The sequence below is a fragment of the Microcaecilia unicolor genome, chromosome 5, assembly GCF_901765095.1.
Source record: "Microcaecilia unicolor chromosome 5, aMicUni1.1, whole genome shotgun sequence".
In the NCBI taxonomy this organism is placed as follows: domain Eukaryota; kingdom Metazoa; phylum Chordata; class Amphibia; order Gymnophiona; family Siphonopidae; genus Microcaecilia; species Microcaecilia unicolor.
The window spans coordinates 211,112,757-211,135,254 of record NC_044035.1 but is presented as its reverse complement, the minus strand read 5'-3'; the positions used below and the strand labels follow the sequence as shown (position 1 = coordinate 211,135,254).

Here is a 22,498-nt window from a genome sequence, read left to right as displayed (position 1 = left end):
TAGTGCCCACCCATCCAACCTGTTGGCCCACTGACACAGTCTCTGAACAAACCACACTTTTGATGAAAGGTTTAGCACTCTTTCTAAATCCCCTTCTTCCCCCCACCCACTCTCCCTACTACCCCGGCCGACCTCCTTTCCCTTTTGCTGCAACCCACCAAGCAACACCTTCAAGCACTGCATGGGAAATAGGAGGAAATAACCCACAGGGCAAACCAACCACCAAGACCCTCCCCCCACATCTCAAACACTCCCCTACCCCTGTAATTTAACTCTAATAAAAACCATTACCTCCCACTTTACTACCCCACCAAGCTTTAAACATCTTATCATGCTCCCAGCACTCACCACACTAGACATTGGAACATTTGAACAGTTAAAGTTAACACCAGAGTCCTGTTTTACACTTTCAAGGCTGAGCTCTCGAGGACTTCCCTTTCTGCGGGACTCTCTTCCATTTCTGCAGGCGTGCCTTGGTCGTAGGAGCCATTCCAGTAGGTAGCGTCTCCATTGTGGTCAATCCTGCCTCATGCAGACACTTCCAAGCGTCCGCCACCTTCCGTATCTGGAAATTCTTTCCCTTGAGCTCAAAACATATAGCAAATGGAAAAGCCCACCTGTAAGCAACTTTTTCTTTATTCAAAATCTGAGTCACTGGCCGCATAGCACGCCTCTGTGCCAGCATGAACACCGAGAGGTCTTGAAACACAGAGACCCTTGCTTCATTAAATTCCAGAGTACAAAGTTGACGAGCCTTCTGTCATACCAGTTCCTTAAATACATATGAAGAGAAGTGCTCAAGGATGTCTCTAGGTTTATTATCCGCTCGAGTGCCCTGCACTTTGTGTGCCTGATCTATTGTCGCTGCAGATGGGTCCCAGGTCTCACCTAGTATTTTTTCACACAGAGACCGCACCACAACTTGGATGTCCTCCACACGACCTCCCTCTGGGATCCCGCGAAACCGCAAATTGTGCCTTCATCCCCAATTTTCGAGGTCATCCAATTTGTATTTAAGTTCCTCAGATTGGTCATGCAGCTGGGACCCTCATAGGCTCATCGACCCTTGCTGTTCTTCTTGCTCATCGACTCGCTCCTCCAGGGTTTCCACTCTTCCTCCCAGCTCCCGGAGGTCCAGACTGATGGCGTCCACGTGCTCTAAAATTTCTACACGGGATACTTTAATTTCTTCCCGAAGCGCTTCCAGACATCGAGCCACGTCCATCGACGGGCTTTTCTTTGATTTTGAGCGGACCGGTGCCACGTGGGACGCAGCCGAATCCGAGTCTGACATCGCGGGAGAAGCAGGGCGCGAAAGACTCCTCGCTGTCAGTCGCTTCGAAGTGCGCTCACTCTCCTGTTGCTGTGATGAAGAGGGCTTGCTCATTCTGACCAGCGGATCTCACTGGGCTTTTTCCATGGGGTTAATCGCAAAAATAAGCAGCGATTGTCGCGGATGGTACTGTTAGAAGGTAAGACAGTGCAGGAGCTACAAGTCTAGGCAGCCATTCACCTCCGTGACGTCACTTCCCCTTACCACGCTCGATTTTAAGGATAAATTGCATATCACTAGCAGTAGCTCCGCAAGCTAATTTTTCAGTTCTATCAGTACTCTAGGATGAATACCATCCGGTCCAGGAGATTTGCTACTCTTCAGTTTGCTGAACTGCCCCATTACGTCCTCCAGGTTTACTATAAGTCAGTAAGTTTCTCCGACTCGTCCGCTTGAAATATCATTTCCGACACCGGTATCCCACCCAAATCTTCCTCGGTGAAGACCGAAGTAAAGAATTCATTCAACCTCTCCGCTACGTCTTTGTCTTCCTCGATCGCCCCTTTTACCCCTCGGTCATCCAGTGGCCCAACTGATTCTTTTGCCGGCTTCCTGCTTTTAATATACCAAAAAATTTTTTTACTATGTTTTTTTGCCGCTAATGCTATCTTTTTTCGTAATCTCTCTTGGCCTTCTTTATCTGCGCCTTGCATTTGCTTTGACACTCCTTATGCTGCTTCTTGTTATTTTCAGATGGTTCCTTCTTCCATTTTCTGAAAGCATTTCTTTTAGCCCAAATAGCTTCCTTCACCTCACTTTTCAACCAGGCCGGCTGTCTTTTGGAGTTCCGTCTTTCTTTTCTAATTAGTGGAATATGTTTGGCCTGGGCCTCCAGGATGGTATTTTTGAACAGCGTCCATGCCTGTTGTACAGTTTTTACCCTCTCAGTTGACCCCCTAAGTTTTTTTTCTACCGTTCTTCTCATTTTATCATAGTCTCCTTTTTTAAAGTTAAACGCTAATGTATTTGACTTCCTGTGTATAGTTACTTCAAGGTTGATATTAAAACTGATCATATTATGATCACTGTTATCAAGCGGCCCCAGTACCAAAACGTCCCTCATCAGATCACGCGCTCCACTAAGGACCAAGTCTAGAATTTTTCCTTCTCTCGTCGGCTCCTGCACCAGCTGCTCCATAAAGCTGTCCTTGATTTCATCAAGGAATTGTACCTCTCTAGCATGTCCCGATGTTACATTTACCCAGTCTATATTTGGATAATTGAAGTCACCCATTATTATCACATTGCCCATTTTGTTTGCGTCTCTGATTTCTTTTATCATTCTGTGTCTACCTGCTCATCCTGGCGAGGCAGACGGTAGTACACTCCTATCACCGTTCTTTTCCCTTTTATACATGGAATTTCAACCCATAATGATTCAAAGGTGTGATTTGTGTCCTGCTGAATTTGTAATCTATCTGAGTCAAGGCTCTCATTAATATACAATGCTACCCCTCCACCAGTCCGGTCCACCCTATCACTACGATATACTTTGTACCCTGGTATGACAGTGTCCCACTGGATATCCTCCTTCCACTAGGTCTCAGTAATGCCTATTATATCCAATTTTTAATTTAGTGCAATATATTCCAACTCTCCCATCTTATTTCTTAGACTCCTAGCATTTACATATAGACATTTCAGAGTATGTTTGTTGTTCCTATTTGCCTGATGCTTAGTACTTGACACTACTGATTTGCCATCTTTTGTCTGATCTTTAGTTGTATTTAAGGGCACCTGGCCTACCACGGTCTGTTGTGCAACCTCACTATCCAGAAACCCTATCTTCCCTGTTTGTGAGGTATCTTTGCAAGATACCTTATCCCGAACCATGCACTTTTGAGCGACTGTTGGCCTTCCCCCCCATTTCTAGTTTAAAAGCTGCTCTATCTCCTTTTTAAATGCCGACGCCAGCAGCCTGCTCCCACCCTGGTTAAGGTGGAGCCCATCCTTTCGGAATAGGCTCCCCCTTCCCCAGAATGTTGCCCAGTTCCTAACAAATCTAAAACCCTCCTCCCTGCACCATTGTCTCATCCACGCATTGAGACTCCGGAGCTCTGCCTGTCTCTTGGGCCCTGCACGTGGAACAGGTAGCATTTCAGAAAATGCTACCCTAGAGGATCTGGATTTGAGCTTTCTACCTAAGAGCCTAAATTTGGCTTCCAGAACCTCTCTCCCACATTTTCCTATGTCATTGGTACCCACATGTACCAAGAGCGTGGACTCCTCCCCAGCACTATCTAGAATCCTATCTAGGTGACGCGTGAAGTCTGCCAGCTTCGCACCAGGCAGGCAAGTCACCAGGCGATCCTCACATTCACCAGCCACCCAGCTATCTATATGCCTAATGATCGAATCACCAACTACAACAGCTGTCCTAACCTTTCCCTCCTGGGCAGCACTTGGAGACATATCCTCGGTGCGAGTGGATAGTACATCCCCTGGTGGGCAGGTCCTGGCTACAGGAGTACTTCCTACTTCACCAGGGTGATGCTCTCCTTCTAGGAGACCTCCCTCCTCCAGGGTAGCACAAGGGCTACCAGACTGGAGGTGGGACTTCTCGACAACATCCCTGTAAGTCTCCTCTATGTACCTCTCTGTCTCCCTCAGCTCCACCAAGTCTGCTACTCTAGCCTCAAGAGAACGGACACGTTCCCTGAGAGCAAGGAGCTCTTTGCATCAGGCACACACATATGACATCTCACCAACTGGGAGATAACCATACATGTGACACTCAATGCAAAAGACTGGATAGCACCCCTCTCAATGCTGGACTGCTGACTCCATCTTAGTGTTTTTGAGTTTTTCAATAATTTAAAACTTGCTACAGTATTAAGGATGTTAGCCTAATATAAAAGTGTCTTTTAGTTTATATAGTATATTTTATGATTTATTTAGTGTTTCCTTCTTAGATGGTAATGAAATGTATTTAAAACTCCTCAGATACTATCACCCCAAGATATCTCTCTCTCCCCGTCCGCAGCTATCAGACTCTCCCCGCCTAACACATACGTCTCCCATGGATTTCTATTCCCTAAGTGCATCACTTTGCATTTCTTCGCATTGAATTTTAATTGCCAAACCTTAGACCATTCTTCTAGCTTCCTCAGATCCTTTTTCATGTTTTCCACTCCCTCCCGGGTGTCCACTCTGTTACAGATCTTAGTATCATCCGCAAATAGGCAAACTTTACCTTCTAACCCTTCGGCAATGTCACTCACAAATATACTGAACAGAATTGGCCCCAGCACCAATCCTTGAGGGACTTCACTACTCACCTTTCCCTCCTCCGAGCGAATTCCATTAACCACCAACCTCTGGCGTCTGACCGTCAACCAGTTCCTAATCCAGTTCACCACTTCGGGCCCTATCTTCAGCCCATCCACTTTATTTAAGAGCCTTCTGTGGGGAACTGTGTCAAAAGCTTTGCTGAAATCTAAGTAGATTACGTCTATAGCTCGTCCATGATTCAATTCTCCTGTCACCCAATCAAAGAATTCAATGAGATTCGTTTGGCACAATTTACCTTTGGTAAAAACCATGTTGTCTCGGATCTTGCAACTTATTGGCTTCCAGGAAATTCACTATCCTTTCCTTCAGCATCGCTTCCATTACTTTTCCAATAACCGAAGTGAGGCTTACCAGCCTGTAGTTTCCAGCTTCTTCCCTATCACCACTTTTGTGAAGAGGGACCACATCTGCCGTTCTCCAATCCCTCGGAACCTCTCCCGTCTCCAAGGATATATTAAACAAATCTTTAAGAGGACCCGCCAGAACCTCTCTGAGCTCCCTCAATATCCTGGGGTGGATCCTGTCCGGTCTCATGGCTTTGTCCACCTTTAGCTTTTCAAGTTGTTCATACACACTCTCTTCCATGAACGGTGCTCTATCCACTTCATCCTCATTTGTACTTTTTCCAGTTCATCGCAGTCCTTCTCCAGGATTTTCTTCTGTGAAAACAGAACAAAAGTATCTATTTAGCAAATTTGCTTTTTCTTCATCATTATCCACATAGTGGTTCACAGTATCTTTTAGTCTCACAATTCCCTTTTTTGTCATTCTCCTTTCACTAATATACCTGAAGAAATTTTTGTCACCCCTTCTTACATTTCTAGCCATTTGTTCTTCCGCTTTCGCCAGACGTATCTCTCTCTTGGCTTCTTTCAGTTTCATCCGGTATTCCTCCCCGTGTTCCTTTTCTTGAGTTTTTCTGTATTTCTGGAATGCCAACTCTTTAGCATTTATTTTCTCAGCCACTTGCTTGGAGAACCATATCGGTTTCCTTTTTCTCTTGCTTTTATTTACTTTCCTTACATAAAGGTTTGTGGCCCTATTTATAGCTTCTTTCAGCCTGGACCACTGTCCTTCCACTTCTTGTACTTCCTCTCCCAGCCCATCATCTCCTTCCTCAGGTATTCCCCCATTTTTCTAAAGTCAGCAAGCTTGAAATCCAGGACATTGAATTTTGAGTGGCCGCTCTCCACTTTAGCTGTTATATCAAACCAAACTGTTTGGTGGTCACTGCTGCCCAGGTGGGCACCCACTCGGATATTTGACGCGCTATCCCCATTTGTGAGCACCAGATCCAGCGTCGCTCCCTCCTTTGTGGGTTCCGTCACCATTTGTCTGAGCAAAACACTTTGGAAAGCATACACGATCTCTCTACATTTTACGATTCCGCAGACGGAACCTTCCAATCTACATCTGGCAGATTGAAATCTCCCAGCAACAGCACCTCTCTCTTGTTTCCCAACTTTTGAATATCTGCGATCAGGTCTTTATCTAATTCCTCCAGTTGTGTCGGAGGTCTGTAGACAACACCCACGTGGACAGAGGTTCTATCATCTCTTTTTAAGGTGATCCATATCGCTTCTTCCTTTCCCCAGGTCCCTGTCATTTCGGTCGCTGTGATATCATTTTTCACATATAAGGCTACTCCTCCACCTTTACGACCCTCTCTTTCCTTCCTAAATAGATTATAGCCTGGTATGTTTGCATCCCATTCATGGGAACCATTAAGCCACGTCTCCGTGATTGCAACAATGTCTAAGTCTGCCTCCAACATCAGGACTTGAAGGTCATGAACTTTATTGCTTAGACTGCAAGCATTTGTGGCCATCGCTTTCCGTGTACATTTCCTGGTATGTGCTTCAACAGTGAGTCCGCTAAGTGCTGTACCAATGAAAGTTCTCTAGTATGACCAGAAAGTCTGACCAAGGAATTTTCAGTTCAAAATTAAACTTTCAAATTCCCCCGGAATATAACTTTCCTTTTGTAAATAAATCTAAATATTCCCAATAAATTATAGAAGTTTCATCAATGTAAAAAGCAACTTTATAACCACAATGCAGTTTGAAAAGCCTCTCTTCTATCAGAGCTAGGCAGGAAAGGAAAGAGGGTTCACAAAACAAATTAATTAAGCAATAAACAATAAATTAAATAAGCATTAAATTAAAGAAAATATCATGTATCTAAACCTCTAGCCAAAAAGTTGAGAAATTAGAAAAAAAATAATCAGAATTTACTTAGCAGTAATTTGGTTCAGGTCCAGCACATGGAAAGTTACAAGCAAGAGGTCTCAGTCAGGGTTGCCAGCTGGGAAAAATTTTCCCAGCCCAAAACCAGCCATAAACCCGCCCAAAAACCGCCCGCAGCCAACCCCCTGCCCCCCGCGTCACCGAACCCCGCCCCTGCGTCACTAACCCCGCCCCCGTCACCCCTGATGTCAACCCCGCCCCTGAAAGGCTTCTATTGGCCCAATTGGACCAATAGAAGCCCCGGAAAAGCTTCTATTGGACCAAATTGGACCAATAGAAGCCCCGGCAGCGGGAAAACCGGCCAATCGGTGGCCGCGAAAACCCACCCAATCCCGCACCACGGCCGCTCGAAAACCCGCCCAAATCCCCGCAACCCACGCGATTTGAAAATTCCCCGCAGCCGTTCCCGAAAAGCCGCCCAATTCTGCGGCTTAACCGCAACCCTGCCGACAGTGGTCTCAGTCTCTCTATCAGAGCCCAACCCACCTCCTGCTGTGTAGTGATTTCCTGCCAGTGAGTCAGCTAAGTGCTGTACCAATGAAAGTTCTCTAGTATGACCAAAAAGTCTGATCAAGGAATTTTCAGTTCAAGATTAAACTTTCAAATTCCCCTGGAATTTAACTTTCCTTTTGTAAATAAATCTAAATATCCCAATAAATTATAGCAGTTTCATCAATGTAAAAAGCAACTTTATAACCACAATGCAGTTTGAAAAGCCTCTCTCTATCAGAGCTAGGCAGGAAAGGAAAGAGGGTTCACAAAACAAATTAATTAAGCAATAAACAATAAATTAAATAAGCATTAAATTAAAGAAAATATCAGGTATCTAAACCTCTAGCCAAAAAGTTGAGAAATTAGAAAAAAAATAATCAGAATTTACTTAGCAGTAATTTGGTTCAGGTCCAGCATATGGAAAGTTACAAGCAAGTGTTCTCAGTCTCTCTATCAGAGCCCAACCCACCTCCTGCTGTGCAGTGATTTCCTGCCAGTGAGTCAGCTAAGTGCTCTCAATTTGTGTTGCTGTTTCCTTGTTTCCTAGCAGACTGCCAATAGTAGTCTCTTGTTCTAGGGGTGGACAGTCATAGATTTACCCATACTAGCAAATGATCGGACCAGGTGATGTTTTCTATTACTACCTCATCTACAATCTGAACTAATTCACTCTCTAAACAAAACATATATCAATCCCTGGATAAAATGATGAACCTCAGAGTATAAGGTAAAATCCTTCCCTTAATACTGTTTTATCGCCCCTCAACTCCCCATTGTTTTATTCCATTGTTCTATTCCCAAAAGATATCCTGACTTTACTCTGTCTTCCCACAACTCTTCACAATGTAACCCATAAGCGTACTGTAACAAATTGTATTTCCATCACTCATAATGTATTGTAAGCCACACTGAGCCCGCAAATAGGTGGGAAAATGTGGGATACAAATGCAAATAAATAAATAGCAAAATCTCTAAATATCAGTCACCTTTAAAACATCCTAAAATTTTCAGAATTTCCTTCTATCTCCCTTCATACTACTTCCTCCATCCTCTGAATTGTCTTTACCAGAGTACAGCATTATGTTGAAGTCACCTTCCATAATGAGGGCTCTCTCCTTGAACTTCACCATCTTCCACACAGCCAAGTCAAACAAATTTCCCTTGATGTGTACTGGAAGCATATATATTTACTTTTGTAAACTTCTGGCCATTTATGAATACTTAGAAAAGGGCTGCATATATTTGCAACCAGGGGCGTATCTGCATGGGGCCTCAGGGGCCTGGGCCCCCGCAGATTTCGCCCTGGACCCCCCTACCGCTGCCAACCCTCCCCCTCCGTTGCTGTCGCCTACCTTCACTGGCGGGGGACCCCAACCCCCGCCAGCCGAGGTCCGCGTCCTCCTGCCGCTGCCGGCTGCCTGTAAAAGAATTCCGTCAGCTGGCGGGGGACCCCCAACCCCCGCCAGCCAAGCCGAGGTCCTTTCATTTCTTCTACTAAAGCTGGCGCCGAAAGTTTCTTCTGAGTCTGACGTCCTGCACGTACAACGTGCAGGACGTCAGACTCAGAAGAAACTTTCGGCGCCAGCTTTAGTAGAAGAAATGAAAGGACCTCGGCTTGGCTGGCGGGGGTTGGGGGTCCCCCGCCAGCTGACGGAATTCTTTTACAGGCAGCCGGCAGCGGCAGGAGGACGCGGACCTCGGCTGGCGGGGGTTGGGGTCCCCCGCCAGCGAAGGTAGGCGACAGCAACGGCGGGGGGAGATTGGCAATGGCAGTGGCTGGGGGGAGGGGGATCGGCAGTGGTGGCGGCGGGGGGCTATAATGTGCCCCCTCACTCTGACCCTGGCCCCCCCCTACCGCCGCACTTCAGATATGCCCCTGCTTGCAACCTCTATAAATTTGATGGCACACTACTCGTAAAGTCTTAGAGAAGAGGCACGACTGGAGGCATTCCCAATGTTTGGTGAAATGTTATCCAGTCAGATAAAGTTAGGCAGACAAGTTGGAAGAAAACTTGTCCTCAAGATATCCAAATAACTTATCGGGGTTATGTTCAGCAGCAGACTTACCAGCTAAGTCTCACTGAATTTCTGGATAAAGTTTCTAGATAAAGTTAGCCACATAATTTTGCCTGCTATGCCTCACTGAATATGGGCCTTATTTTCCCCTGAGATCAAGTTTTTATGATATTCCTAATGAATATATATGAAAGAGATCTGCATACAGTGGATGTACTGGGCATGTAAATCTTTCTCATGCACATTCATTAGGAATATCCTGAAAAAACCTGGCTGTTTGCAGCCCTTGAGGACTAAACTTGGACAAGCCTGCTGTTGAGGCAAAGTGTTGCAAAGGCACTCAGGCAAGGTTGTACAGATAATCACTGGCAAAGAAGCACCTTGAATTCTTGCCCCAGAAAGTCTCTTGAATCATAAATCAAATTATCTAAAACATTTGTGAGAAGCACCATCAAACATATCTCACCAGACACGATCTAGTAATAGAGGGCCTAATACTCAGCACTATTTAACTGGCCAGGAATGGCTATATATTCTACAATTACTTCCTTTGCATCTTTTGAAAAAGGATGTCAAGCTTCTGTATCGTCTTCTTTGCTGGTTAAGTGCTAATATTCAAGATGAGACAGCTGGTTATCTCTGCTGAATATTAGTAATTAGCAGCTAGCCACTAATTGGCTATGTTGCACGACTTAGCCTCGACCGGCTTAGCTGGTTAAGCGCGAATATTCAGTATGAGATAGTTATCTCTGCTCAATATTAGCGGCTAGCAACTAACTGGTTATGTCGTGTGACTTAGCCGGCTAAGTGTGAATATTCAGCGCTAAACTGGATAAGTTGAGTTGTTAAGATAGGCTACTTAAATAGCAGGCCTAGCTTTAACTGCTGAATATTTGCTTAGCCGGTTAAGTTGCTGTGGCCAAAACTGCAACTGGATATTCAATGCTGGTCACCAGATATGACCTGGCATTGAATATCTAGGTTCAGCGCCGGTGGTGGCAACTAATCGCACTGCCTGCCACTGGGAGAGAATGTACAGACATCCATTTCTTCCCATCATCTAAGTCTAATCCCCCAGCCTGTTTCCTCCTGCTGGCCTCCCTTCACCTTATCAAAGTCCTCCTGTGTAGCTCGCATCTCCTTCCACGTCTTGTTGAGGAGCTGGATGCAAATACAGAAGAGTTCTGCGAAGCAGTTATCCTGAGCAAAGAACAGTGGGTGGAAATTCTGACCTGTCTCAGAGGCTGGAGTAGAGAGCAAGAAAGAGATATTAAAAATCATTAGTAAAACTCCCATCATTCCACCACCTTCCTCCAGGTTGTGAACACAAGTTCCACCCAGAAGGTGAACACAGATTTGTCTCCACCCTCAACCAATGTGAAGACTGAAAATATGTCTGTTCAAACAATTCCTTGAAAATTAATCTTTCGTTTTCAGTTATTCTGACTGTTAATATAGTAGTAGTGTTGTTTTGTATTTTCACTGGAATTTACCAGATTGATCTTATTGTAAACTGCATTGATCCATCTTTTTGGCTTCTGCAGTATAAAGTTATTATTATTAAGACTAGAACATTCCAAGGTAAAGGGAGCGATGGCATCTACATGAACAACATGGAAGACAGTAGCAGCAGCAGAATTGGTGAGATAATGGAGACAGAAGCAGTGGAAAAGGAGAGATGACAGATACCAGCAGTCTAAGGACATTCTCATGGCTCCTAAGTGCAGGGCACCCCACAACTCGAAGGGCCCAGTAATAACCCAACTAAGAATGTACAATGATTTTAGCTGCAGCTACCTCCACAAGATGCTATTTCTGCCAAATATTACGGTTTTGTTAAACTCACACAACTGCACTGGGCTGCCCTGAGCATCTGACTGCAGAAAGAGGAGCCAAAGTCCTGGAACAGTGCTTGCTAGTGTAGGAAAAGGTATCTAAGGCCCTTTTCAGAGAATAAAGGAACCAGCACACAAGCAGAATTTAAGGAGGTAACAGAAGTCACAAAGGAAGAGCATAGCCCTGGGAAGGGAAGAAGATTGAGTCATGTCTCATAATCTTACCATAAAATCTATGATGGAGAAACCAGGGTCTTACAGAGGGAGGAGAAAAGGGAATTTTATTTCTTCATCAGTGTTATGCTTCTGCTAAACAGGCTAAGGAGAGGCTGGAACCCACTCTGCTAAACAGGCTAAGGAGAGGCTGGAACCCACTCTGCTAACAGGCTAGGGAGGGGCTGGAAACCTCTCTGCTCGGGAAGCTGGGTGGGACTTGCATCTGATTGGTCAGCAGGGTGGGGGCTGACGTCTGCAGCTACAGACGTCAGTAGCCAGGATCTACTTTAACCTGCAGTTTCAGGTAAACGCTGCTTTGGCGTTAGGGTTTTCCTGCTATAAGCCTCTGACCTTTATTTCTTGTGAGCTGGTTGGTCTGTGCTCTGGGGGGAGTCTGTTTCCTTCCTCTTTGTGTTGGTCTGGTTGCTGGCTTGTCAGAGTTTTCTCCATGTTCTGTCTTTGTGCTTAATTAGCTACTCTCTGAAGCTGGGCTGTGCTCTCTGTTTGACTGGATATAGTGTTTGTCTTCTGTGTCCTTCTAGCTTGTTTGTTTTAGTTATCTTTCTGTTGTGGTCTTGCCTTTGTTTCTTTGGGTGTGTGCTATTGTTAGCACTGCAGTCTCTGTCCTGGCTGTGTGGGTTGTTTGTGCCTTGGAGTTCTGTGTGCTGCCTATTTTCCCTTCTGGTTTAGTTTCCTAATTTTCCCTGTTGTGCTGGGCTCTGCCTGGTCTGCCTTGTTTCTGTCAGTCTGGTTCAGCTTTGCCTGCTTCAACTTCTGCTTCTGCTGTTTGTCCATCAAGTCCTGCCGGCTGCCTGCACCCAGGGGCTCAGGTGGCGCAGGTGAAGTCCTGGTTAGCTGTTCCAGTATTTTGTTCCTGCTTCTCCACTTGCAGTACCCTATTGCTGCCAGCCGGTTCCTGTGTCTCCTCCTTCGGTATCTGGGTCCTGCCTATCTGTTAGTGCAGTCCGAACGTCATCTGTAGTTCCCTTTCCTTGGAGGTGTTTGGCCCCATTCCTTGGGTGCCTGGAGTTCTGGGTGAGTACCCTGAGTTCTATTATTGTCCTGTTGTGGTTCAGTCCACCCCAGGCCTTTCCTAGACCCCTTTTGACTTCGGCCTGGGCTTAAGAGCTCATGACCAGTGGATCGGAGTGACAAAGAGAAGGGGAGGGGGAGGGTCTTAATTTCCCTAAGTCACAATGGAAGCAGAGCAGTTTTATCAGTCAAATAAACAGACTGGACTGTGAGCAGAGGCCTACAGCTGACTGACTGAACTCTCCAGCAGAGCTGCTCCGCCTCCTGCACTGGCATGAGAATGCAAATTCTAGGAGATCAGAGAATAGTAGCCCATGCAGCACATCTGACACACTACAGGAAATTAGTGACCTGCCAGCCTATTTGTATCAAAGACCCATATAAAATGGTAGCACTCAAACTTACGAGGTTCCCCAATGCGTAGAGACTCACACAGGATCAGGGTGAGCCGAACACTGCTCCGAGCAAATGGGCATTCATGTTTATCCTCACGGCTGCTGTTCTCAAGAACAAACTGAAGCAAGACAAAGAAAAATAGTACTTTGAAAGGATAATTAACTGAAAAATTGTCTGCCTTCCTGCTTATTTATAGGGATGTTAACACCTCCCCTTTGCAGGAAACAATGGTTAATCCAACCCCTCTAGCAGATCCTCACACTTACCAGTTCCTTCTTTAGGAAATATAGGGTTACCTAAAATAAAATCCACATATACCCAAGGCCCTACTCAAGCAAATACATATATAATGAGATAATGTTTAAAGGTTTAGTTAGGGTCTATACATCTATTATGAAGAGTAATGTAGGTAGATTAGTTCACTCCACAGAAGTTCAAGTTCAGTTGCCTAAAAGTATGTTTGTACTTCTAGTCATATAGAAAGAAGGCATGGCACAGCCCCATGGCTCAGCGGCATGTGAAAGGTCCCAGTTAAATCTCCTAATTGGGTCTTCTGCTCCTCAGGTTGGCTGGAGATGGGGCAGAAGCAACACTCACAACCTCTGGGGGAGGGTGAGTTGTGGCAATCACTCAAGATTGACAACTGGTGACTAAATTCATGGTTCAGTCATGGTGTATGGCTTCCAGTCAAGAATCATAATTGCAAAAATTATATCAGGTAGGTTGGAAGGCCAAGTGCAACTGAGCAAGGTTTTGCTTCTAGACATGCATGGTTCCAGGATCATAGATTCATTTTAAATATTAATAAAACAAATGCATGTTGGATCACAGGACACCATGATAAGCTTACTATGATCCCTAAATTGTTTGGAAAATTGTATTTGTTGGCAGTTTAGATATTTAGGGATTATCACTGATCATAAACTCTGTTTTACTGAATAGATGATATCTAGATCACAAAAGTTTTTTTTAAATAACATTCTCTCTTGCATGCCCTTAGACTTGATTATGAAATTTGGTTTATGCAGGCTTAAGAAGTATGACTTTTAAGAGATTACAAATTCTACAGAAAATAGCAATTAGAATGTTAGGACATGCCAAGAAATTTGATCACATTACTCCTTTGTATAGACACTTTTTTGGTTTCCTATTCACTATATGGTAAAATAATGTATCATACCTGATAATTTTCTTTCCATTAATCATAGCTGATCAATCCATAGACTGGTGGGGTTGTGTCCATCTACCAGCAGGTGGAGATAGAGAGCAAACTTTTGCCTCCCTATATGTGGTCATGTGCTGCCGGAAACTCCTCAGTATGTCGATATCAAAGCTCCATCCGCAGGACTCAGCACTTAGAGAATTACACCCACAAAGGGACACTCTGCCCAGCTCACCACCGCCGAAACGGGGGAGGGGAATTAACCCAGCTCATCCCCACACAAGTGGGGGAGGGGAATCCGTCCAGCTCATCCCCGCGGAGCGGGGGAGGGACACCACCCCGCTGATGCGGGGGGATCTGGCTTACCCTGCAACCGCAACCACGGGAGGAGCTGACTGACCCTAACACCGCCGAAGCGGGAGGGGTACAAAGCTGCCCTACAGCCACACGAAGCGGGAGGGAGTGCCGGCAGAATTTAAGTCTCAATCCAGCCCCGTAAAACGGAGGGGAGAGGAATGCAGCAGCTCACTGTAACACAAACTCGTCTCAACTCTTGAAGAATCCAAGTGAAAAAACTTGAACACGAAGTCCTCCTGAAGTAACTGAAGACTAAACTTGAACCTAAAATTCAACCAGAATATAAACAGTACAGATATCTGGGAGGGGCTATGGATTGATCAGCTATGATTAATGGAAAGAAAATTATCAGGTATGATACATAATTTTACCTTCCATATCATCATGCTGATCAATCCATAGACTGGTGGGATGTACCGAAGCAGTACTCACCCAGGGCGGGACATAGAAATCCCTGACCGCAACACTGAAGCTCCAAACCAGGCCTCCGCCCGAGCAGCCACAGTCAAGCGGTAATGCCTGGATAAGGTATGGGCCGAAGCCCAAATTGCCGCCTTGCAAATCTCTTCCAAGGAGACGGACCCAGCCTCCGCCATCGAGGCCGCCTGAGCTCTAGTGGAGTGAGCCTTCAGCTGGATAGGCGGCACCTTCCCCGCGGCCACATAAGCCGCTGCAATGGCTTCCTTGACCCATCTTGCCACTGTAGGCTTAGCAGCCTGCAGACCCTTACGAGGACCTGCAAACAGGACAAACAGATGATCCGAGTTCCGGAAATCATTGGTCACTTCCAAGTATCTGATGATGATACGTCTCACATCCAGACATTTGAGAGCAGAGTATTCCTCTGGGTAGTCCTCCCTCCGAAAGGAAGGGAGACAGAGCTGCTGATTCACATGGAAGCGAGAAACAATCTTGGGCAGGAAGGAAGGCACTGTGCGAATAGTCACTCCTGCCTCAGTGAACTGCAGAAAAGGCTCTCGACATGAGAGTGCCTGGAGCTCGGAAACTCTTCTGGCTGAAGTGATAGCCACCAAAAAAACTGCTTTCAACGTCAGGTCTTTCAGAGATGCCCTCGACAAGGGTTCAAAAGGCGGCTTCTGCAATGCTCTTAGCACCAGGTTGAGATTCCACGCAGGCACCACTGAGTGCAGAGGAGGGCGCAGGTGATTAACTCCCTTGAGAAAGCGCACTACATCTGGCTGCGAAGCCAGGGAAGCACCCTTCAGGCGGCCCCTGAAGCAAGCCAGAGCCGCTACCTGGACTTTAAGGGAACTGAGCGACAGGCCTTTCTCCAGACCTTCTTGCAGGAACGCCAACACTGAAGAAATTGGAGCAGTGAAGGGAGAAAGTGAGCCTGCTTCACACCACGCTGCAAAGATACGCCAAACCCTGGCGTAAGCAGTAGAAGTAGAGCGCTTCCTCGCTCTCAGCATAGTGGCGATGACCTTGTCTGAGAAGCCCTTCTTTCTCAGACGCTGCCGCTCAATAGCCAGGCCGTAAGACCAAAGGGGGAGGGATCCTCCATCACCACGGGACCCTGATGTAACAGGCCCTGCTCCACTGGCAGCCGCAGAGGATCGTCGACTGAGAGCCTGATCAAGTCCGCATACCAGGGACGTCTGGGCCAATCCGGACCCACCAGGATTATCCAGCCTGGATGCTTTGCCACCCGGTCTAGCACCCTGCCCAACATGGGCCAGGGCGGAAACACATAGAGAAGCTCTTGTGTCGGCCACTGTTGGAGAAGAGCATCTACTCCCATGGATCGAGGGTCCCGTCCTCTGCTGAAAAAGCGCGGCACTTGGCAATTGGCCGATGACGCCATCAGATCTAGGCTCGGCTGGCCCCAGCGCTTCGTGATGTCCAAGAACGCCTGAACAGATAGCTGCCACTCTCCGGGCTCCAAGGTATGGCGACTGAGAAAGTCCGCCTTGACATTCATGACTCCGGCAATGTGGGCCGCTGACAGCTGTTCCAGGTTCGCTTCTGCCCACTGGCATAGATTCATAGCCTCCTTGGCTAGAGGGGCGCTCTTGGTACCTCCCTGGCGGTTGACATAGGCCACAGCCGTGGCATTGTCCGACAGGACCCGTACTGGCTTCAACGCCAGAACCGGGATGAACTCCAAAAGCGCCAACCGAATGGCTCTGAGTTCCAGGAGGTTGATAGACCACTTTGCCTCTGCAGGAGACCAGAGCCCCTGCGCTGTCCTTCCCAAGCAGTGGGCTTCCCAGCCCGACAAAGAGGCGTCCGTCATGACAACAATCCACTCCAGGGTCACCAGAGGCATACCTGCAGACAACTTGTCTGTCTGCGTCCACCAGCTCAGCGCCTTGCGCGCTGCTGGGTCCAAGGGAAGGCGCACAGCATAATCCTCTGACATCGGAGTCCAGCGCTGCAGCAGAGAGTGTTGTAGTGGTCTCATATGAGCCCTGGCCCAGGGCACTACTTCCATCGTGGCCGTCATAGAGCCCAACAGCTGCACATAGTCCCAAGCCCGAAGAGGAGAGGCTAGTAGGAACTGGTCCACCTGAGCCTGAAGCTTGACAATCCGATTGTCTGGCAGGAACACTCTGCCCACTTGGGTGTCGAATCGAACTCCCAGATACTCCAGGGACTGAGTTGGGCGCAGCTGGCTTTTCTCCCAGTTGATGATCCACCCCAGGGAGCTCAAAAGAGCAACCACCCGGTTCACAGCTTTGCCGCACTCTGCATAAGAGGGGGCTCGGATCAACCAGTCGTCCAGATAAGGATGGACTTGTACTCCTTCCTTCCTCAGGAAGGCCGCGATGACCACCATTACTTTGGAGAAGGTCCGCGGAGCAGTAGCCAACCCGAACGGGAGGGCTCTGAACTGGAAGTGTTGGCCCAGGACTGCAAAACGCAGAAAGCGTTGATGAGGAGGCCAGATGGGAATATGCAAGTACGCTTCCTTGATGTCCAAGGATGCCAGGTACTCCCCTGCCTTCACTGCTGCTATAACAGAGCGGAGAGTCTTCATGCGAAAGTGCCGAACTTTCAAGGCCCGATTGACCCCTTTGAGGTCGAGGATAGGCCGTACAGAACCTCCTTTCTTTGGTACCACAAAGTAAATGGAGTAACGCCCTTTGCCAAGCTGACTTTCTGGCACCGGAACGACCGCACCCAGGCGGATCAGATTGTCCAAAGTCTGCTGCACTGCCACAGCTTTGACCGGAGACTTGCAGGGAGAGAGTACAAACCCGTCTCTTAAGGGTCGGCAGAACTCTAGCTTGTAGCCGTCTCTGATGACTTCCAGCACCCAAGCGTCTGAAGTTATTGTGGTCCACTCGCCCAGAAACGAGGACAGCCGTCCTCCAATCTGCACTGGGGCGTGGACCAAGGCCCCGTCATTGGGTACGAGACCCTGGGGGAGGACCGGAGGGAGCACCTCCGGGACGGCGGTCTCTGCGAAAGGAATGCTGCTTGGGGGAGAAGTTCCTCTTGAAGAAAGAGGGGGCAGAGGAGCCCGACCTGCCCGGGCGGTACCGACGGGCTTCCTGAAACCGTCCTCTGGAGGTACCGGGGCGAGTACCCCAATGCTTCAGCCAAAGCCACCGCTGTGCAGAGATTGTCTGAGCCATGCCTTTAGCTGAGGCCCTCAAGACATCATACAGCAAGTCTGCCAAATAGGCTAAGCCCGATTCCAGGGCCGGCCAATCAGCCCTCAAGGAATGATCCGAGGGGGAAGCCCGCTGCACCATAGTCAGGCACGCCCTGGCCAAATAGGAGCCGCAAACTGAGGCCTGCAAACTTAAAGCAGCCACCTCAAAGGACGACCTTAAGGCAGCCTCCAATCTTCTGTCTTGGGCGTCCTTTAGGGCCGTGCCACCTTCCACCGGCAACGCCGTTTTCTTAGTCACCGCAGTGATTAAAGAATCCACGGTAGGCCACAGATAGGCCTCACGTTCACTTTCAGGCAAAGGATAGAGGCGGGACATAGCCCTAGCCACTTTAAGGCTCGCTTCCGGGACATCCCATTGAGCCGAAATTAAGGTGTGCATGGCATCATGCACGTGGAAAGTTCTAGGCGGGCGCTTCGTCCCCAGCATAATGGCAGAGCCAACAGGGGCTGAGGGAGAGACGTCCTCCGGAGAGGAAATCTTCAAAATGCCCATGGCCTGCACCAACAGGTTGGGCAAATCCTCTGAGCTAAAAAGCCGTGCTGCAGAGGGGTCATCCGCTCCAACCGAGCGGGGATCCGTCTCCTCCAAGGAATCCGCAAAGGACCGTTGGGAGAACTCAGATACGCTGCCCTCATCTACATCGGAGGAGACAAAGTCCTCCAAGGCCTGGGAATCAACCCGAGGGTGTTTACCTCCGGGGGCCTCAACCTCTTTACCAGACGAGGGAGCAGGGGCAGCGTTTTGCATAAGGAAGGCCTGATGCAGCAGCAAAACAAACTCGGGGGAGAAACCCCCCAGACTGTGCACTTCCGCAGCCTGGGCTACAGCCCTAGACGCACCCTCAACCGGCGCTCGCAAGAGTGGGGGAGAGACATGCTGCGCATCCAAGATGGCGTCCGGCGCGACACTCCGCGAAGGAGCCGCGCGGGAAGAACGGCGCTTAACTTTAGCCGCTTTTGTGCCGTCGCCCAAATTAAGGGCGTTCATGGCATTAATGTCTCCTACCTCAAGGGCGGCCCAAGAAGAAGCCGTCCGAGCCGCGTGGCCGGCCAAGATGGCGGAGGCGAGCAGCGGGGGATGGGCGTTTATGGCGGGAAAAACCGCCATGCCGGAGGAAGGACCGGGACACTCATCGGTCACGAAACTGTCACCCAACAAGGGCGAATCAGACTTTAAGACCCCCGCATCCCCTCTAGAAGCGCCCAAGCGATCCGGGGAGCGACTCTTTGCGCCCTCGCCCTCCGACGCCATATGCCACGTGGAGATCAATCGGGGAACCCCCTGCCCGCTATAAAAAGGTAAAAATTACCTGCTTTCCGCTCCGAGCTGTAACGACCTGGTGTCCCAGTGAGTAGCTGCAATAAACGTTTAAATAAACGTTGAAATAAACGCCTTTAAGGACGTTGAAAATTTTTTTTTTTTTTTTTTAACGGAGCCAGCGGGAGGGGGGAGAAAAGGAGAGACCTGGCGCCACCAGGTTTGCACTTGCTCAAGAAGAGCCCTCAACCCCAGGCACTCAACAAAACCTAAAAATTAGGCTTGGAGGCCTAGCCAGAGCTGCTGCTGTGTGTGACCACCACCTGCTGAGATAGAGAACATACTGAGGAGTTTCCAGCAGCACATGACCACCTATAGGGAGGCAAAAGTTTGCTCTCTATCTCCACCTGCTGGTAGATGGACACAACCCCACCAGTCTATGGATTGATCAGCATGATGATATGGAAAGTAAAATTCAAAGTTCTTTGCATTGCATTTAAAGTATTACGTGAACAAAAACCATCCTACTGTATGACTATTCCATATACACCTTCAAAATCTCTTAGATTCTTACAAGATCATAGAATGGCGCTACCCCATTTGTCAAGAGCTTACTGGGATACTACTCGAGAAAAAGCCTTCTTTTGGCATACACCAACACTGGTGAAGCCTTCTGAAAGAGATTAGGGCAAAATTAAATTTTAGTTCAATATATTTTATTCAGAATAAAGGTATAGAACAACAAAGAGTGCTTCAGTATAAACACAGATAAAAATACTTTTGTAAAACATCATGACATCATTGTGTCAATACGAAATTTTCATAGTATAATCATTAATGCTTAAAACCCCCAACCTCCCCAAATCCCAATCCCTTCTTACAACAAGATAAACAGGAAACTATGATCCAAGAAATAACAGGGCATGGAATAAAGAAACTCCAAGCAAATTCAAGAAAACATAGCCAAAGTGGAGTAGCAGGTAACAGGAACACAAGTACCTCTCCTCCCTTGCCCTAACCCTCACCTCCAAAGAAGATCAACAGGAGACTTTGTTCTTAGATCTCCCAATGATGAAAGGAAAAAGGAAAAAAAAAATATAAAACATTATCCCCATGTTCAAAACAAATGTAATTTATTTAAAACAAACCTCTGTGCTCTAAGATGTAAAGATTGAATATAATCCATCCATACAGACAAAAACAATTTTTTTCCATTTAAAAGTATGATTAGCAATCACGTCTGTCTGTCTCCTGCCTTCAACCCGGCTCCTCAGCCTTTCCAACAATTATTTTCTTCTGAATTTTGAACTCTGGCATTTGCTAATTCTACCGCTGAATGGTGAGCAACCCTGCTAGAAAAGAGAAGGATCGCGGGTTGCCTCAGGAGCTTAAGATGGTGGTGCTGGCTAGCCCCTCTACCTTGTCGGTTAACTTGGCTTGGGCTGCAGAGGTTATCGCGGAGGTCACTATGGCATTAGAAGCGGTGCTGGTGAAAAAGTTGCAGCCAACTGAGGGCAAACTAGAGCAAGTGGAGGTAAAGCTGGATGAGGTTGGCAGAGAATTTGCTGCGTTTCAACAGCGAGCAAGTGACCTTGAGGATAGAATGCAGGGAGTGACAGACACTTAGGCACATTGCCAATCTAAGCTAGAGGCCCTGGAAGAAACAATAGAGGACCTTGAAAATAGGTCCCGATGAAATAATTTGCAACTGATCGGCCTCCTGGAGACTTTCAGGGCTAAAGATCTGACCGGCATGCTGGAAGTCTGGCTCACGAAGGAACTACAATGGTCGGGTACATCAGGCCCTCTATGTATAGAGCGCACCCACAGAATTGGGATTCGGCAATCCTCTAATCCTTGGCCTTGTCCAGTGATCCTTCATCTGCTCAACTTTGCCCACAAGGAGAAAATCCTGCACGCAATCCATACAGATAAAACCCCACCTTTTGAGGGGACTAAAGTGTTATGTTTCCAGGATTATTCGGCCAGTGTAGCAGCAAAGAGAAGAGACTTTACATCAATCTATTCAACTGTGCAAGAAAAAAATATAAGGTTTGTGCTTCTTTATCCCGCTAAATTGAGGGTCATTCATCAAGCTAAGACCCTATTCTTTCAAATGCCAATTGAGGCTCAAGCCTTTTTGAACCGATTTAAGAGTGAAGTGGAAGGGATTGCTGAACAGAGGGCTTCTTGAGGACTTCTATCTACATTTGGTTGGTTTGAAGCTCTGGCCTTTCTGATTACTCCCTTTTTATTCAGGGACCCTTGCATGAACTGCATGGAGAGAGGGAGGCAGAGGAAAGGAGAAAAACAGATAATTTTTTCCTTTTTTTTTTTGCTTATGTTTTTTTGTCTTTACCTGATCCTGCTTGCGAGAGTGCCAGCATATCGGCAGTGAACAGAGACCCTCTGGTCTGCTTACTGAGATTGACTAACCATTGCCTGGGCACAGATATATTTAATTAATGTTTTTAAAATTATTTTTTAAAATGTACACTTATGTTTTGACACCTTATGATAAGGCAGTGAGTGCTCCTGTCATTGTATAACATTTGTCATGTTTAGGGAGGGGGAAATTGGAAGTTGGGATCCCTTCGGGATGTTTCTGAGGTCCCCCTCCACTCTCTTCCTCTTTTTTTTTTTGGATAATGTGAGTGTCTGAAAGTTTGAAATAACTGGTTTAGTGTGCGTGGTTGTCTGCTACACAGCAGCAGTGGCGTAGCCAGACCTGACATTTTGGGTGGGCCCAGAGCTAATATGGGTGGGCACTATGTATATATAGGTGTGAGTAGTTTTTTGGGGGGATCCTAAATAATTTTTAATAAACAGTCTGCCCAACAGCTGTCCTACAGCAAAATAAACCACATACAAATTCGGAACCTATGTTGCAAACCTTAAAACCACCATAATGAGAATACAAAACACTTAGGACCTATAGAGCAATTCTACCATACCATAAGCAGTCATTTCTATGAGTCACACAAGGAAAAGGAAAGCATCTTAAACACTACAGTGAGCACTAGAACATCAATTCACCTATTGTAAAACGAAACCAGACAGAATAGTACAGATCGTCGATCCTGCACAGTCAATGCCAACTGAAAGCCATGTCTTTTTCACAAACACAAATACACCCTAATCCACTATAAAATAAGTAAACATAAACTTTCTATTTAGACAAAGATTAAACTGAACCCCCAAGATGCCAGACTCTGCATACA

The 22,498-nt window shown here is 47.1% G+C and overlaps 1 protein-coding gene across 3 annotated transcripts in view; it reads right to left on the bottom strand.

Annotated features, from left to right (window-relative positions):
- ELMO3 (engulfment and cell motility 3) overlaps positions 1-22,498 on the bottom strand; it is a 987,719-nt gene that overhangs the window by 200,834 nt on the left and 764,387 nt on the right. For all 3 annotated transcript variants that reach the window (XM_030203739.1, XM_030203740.1, XM_030203742.1), the window contains 2 exons: positions 12,867-12,975; positions 10,486-10,622 (listed from right to left, as the gene is read on the bottom strand). In XM_030203739.1, coding sequence (XP_030059599.1) covers positions 10,486-10,622; positions 12,867-12,975 — 246 coding nt within the window. The remainder of the gene's footprint in view (positions 1-10,485; positions 10,623-12,866; positions 12,976-22,498) is intronic.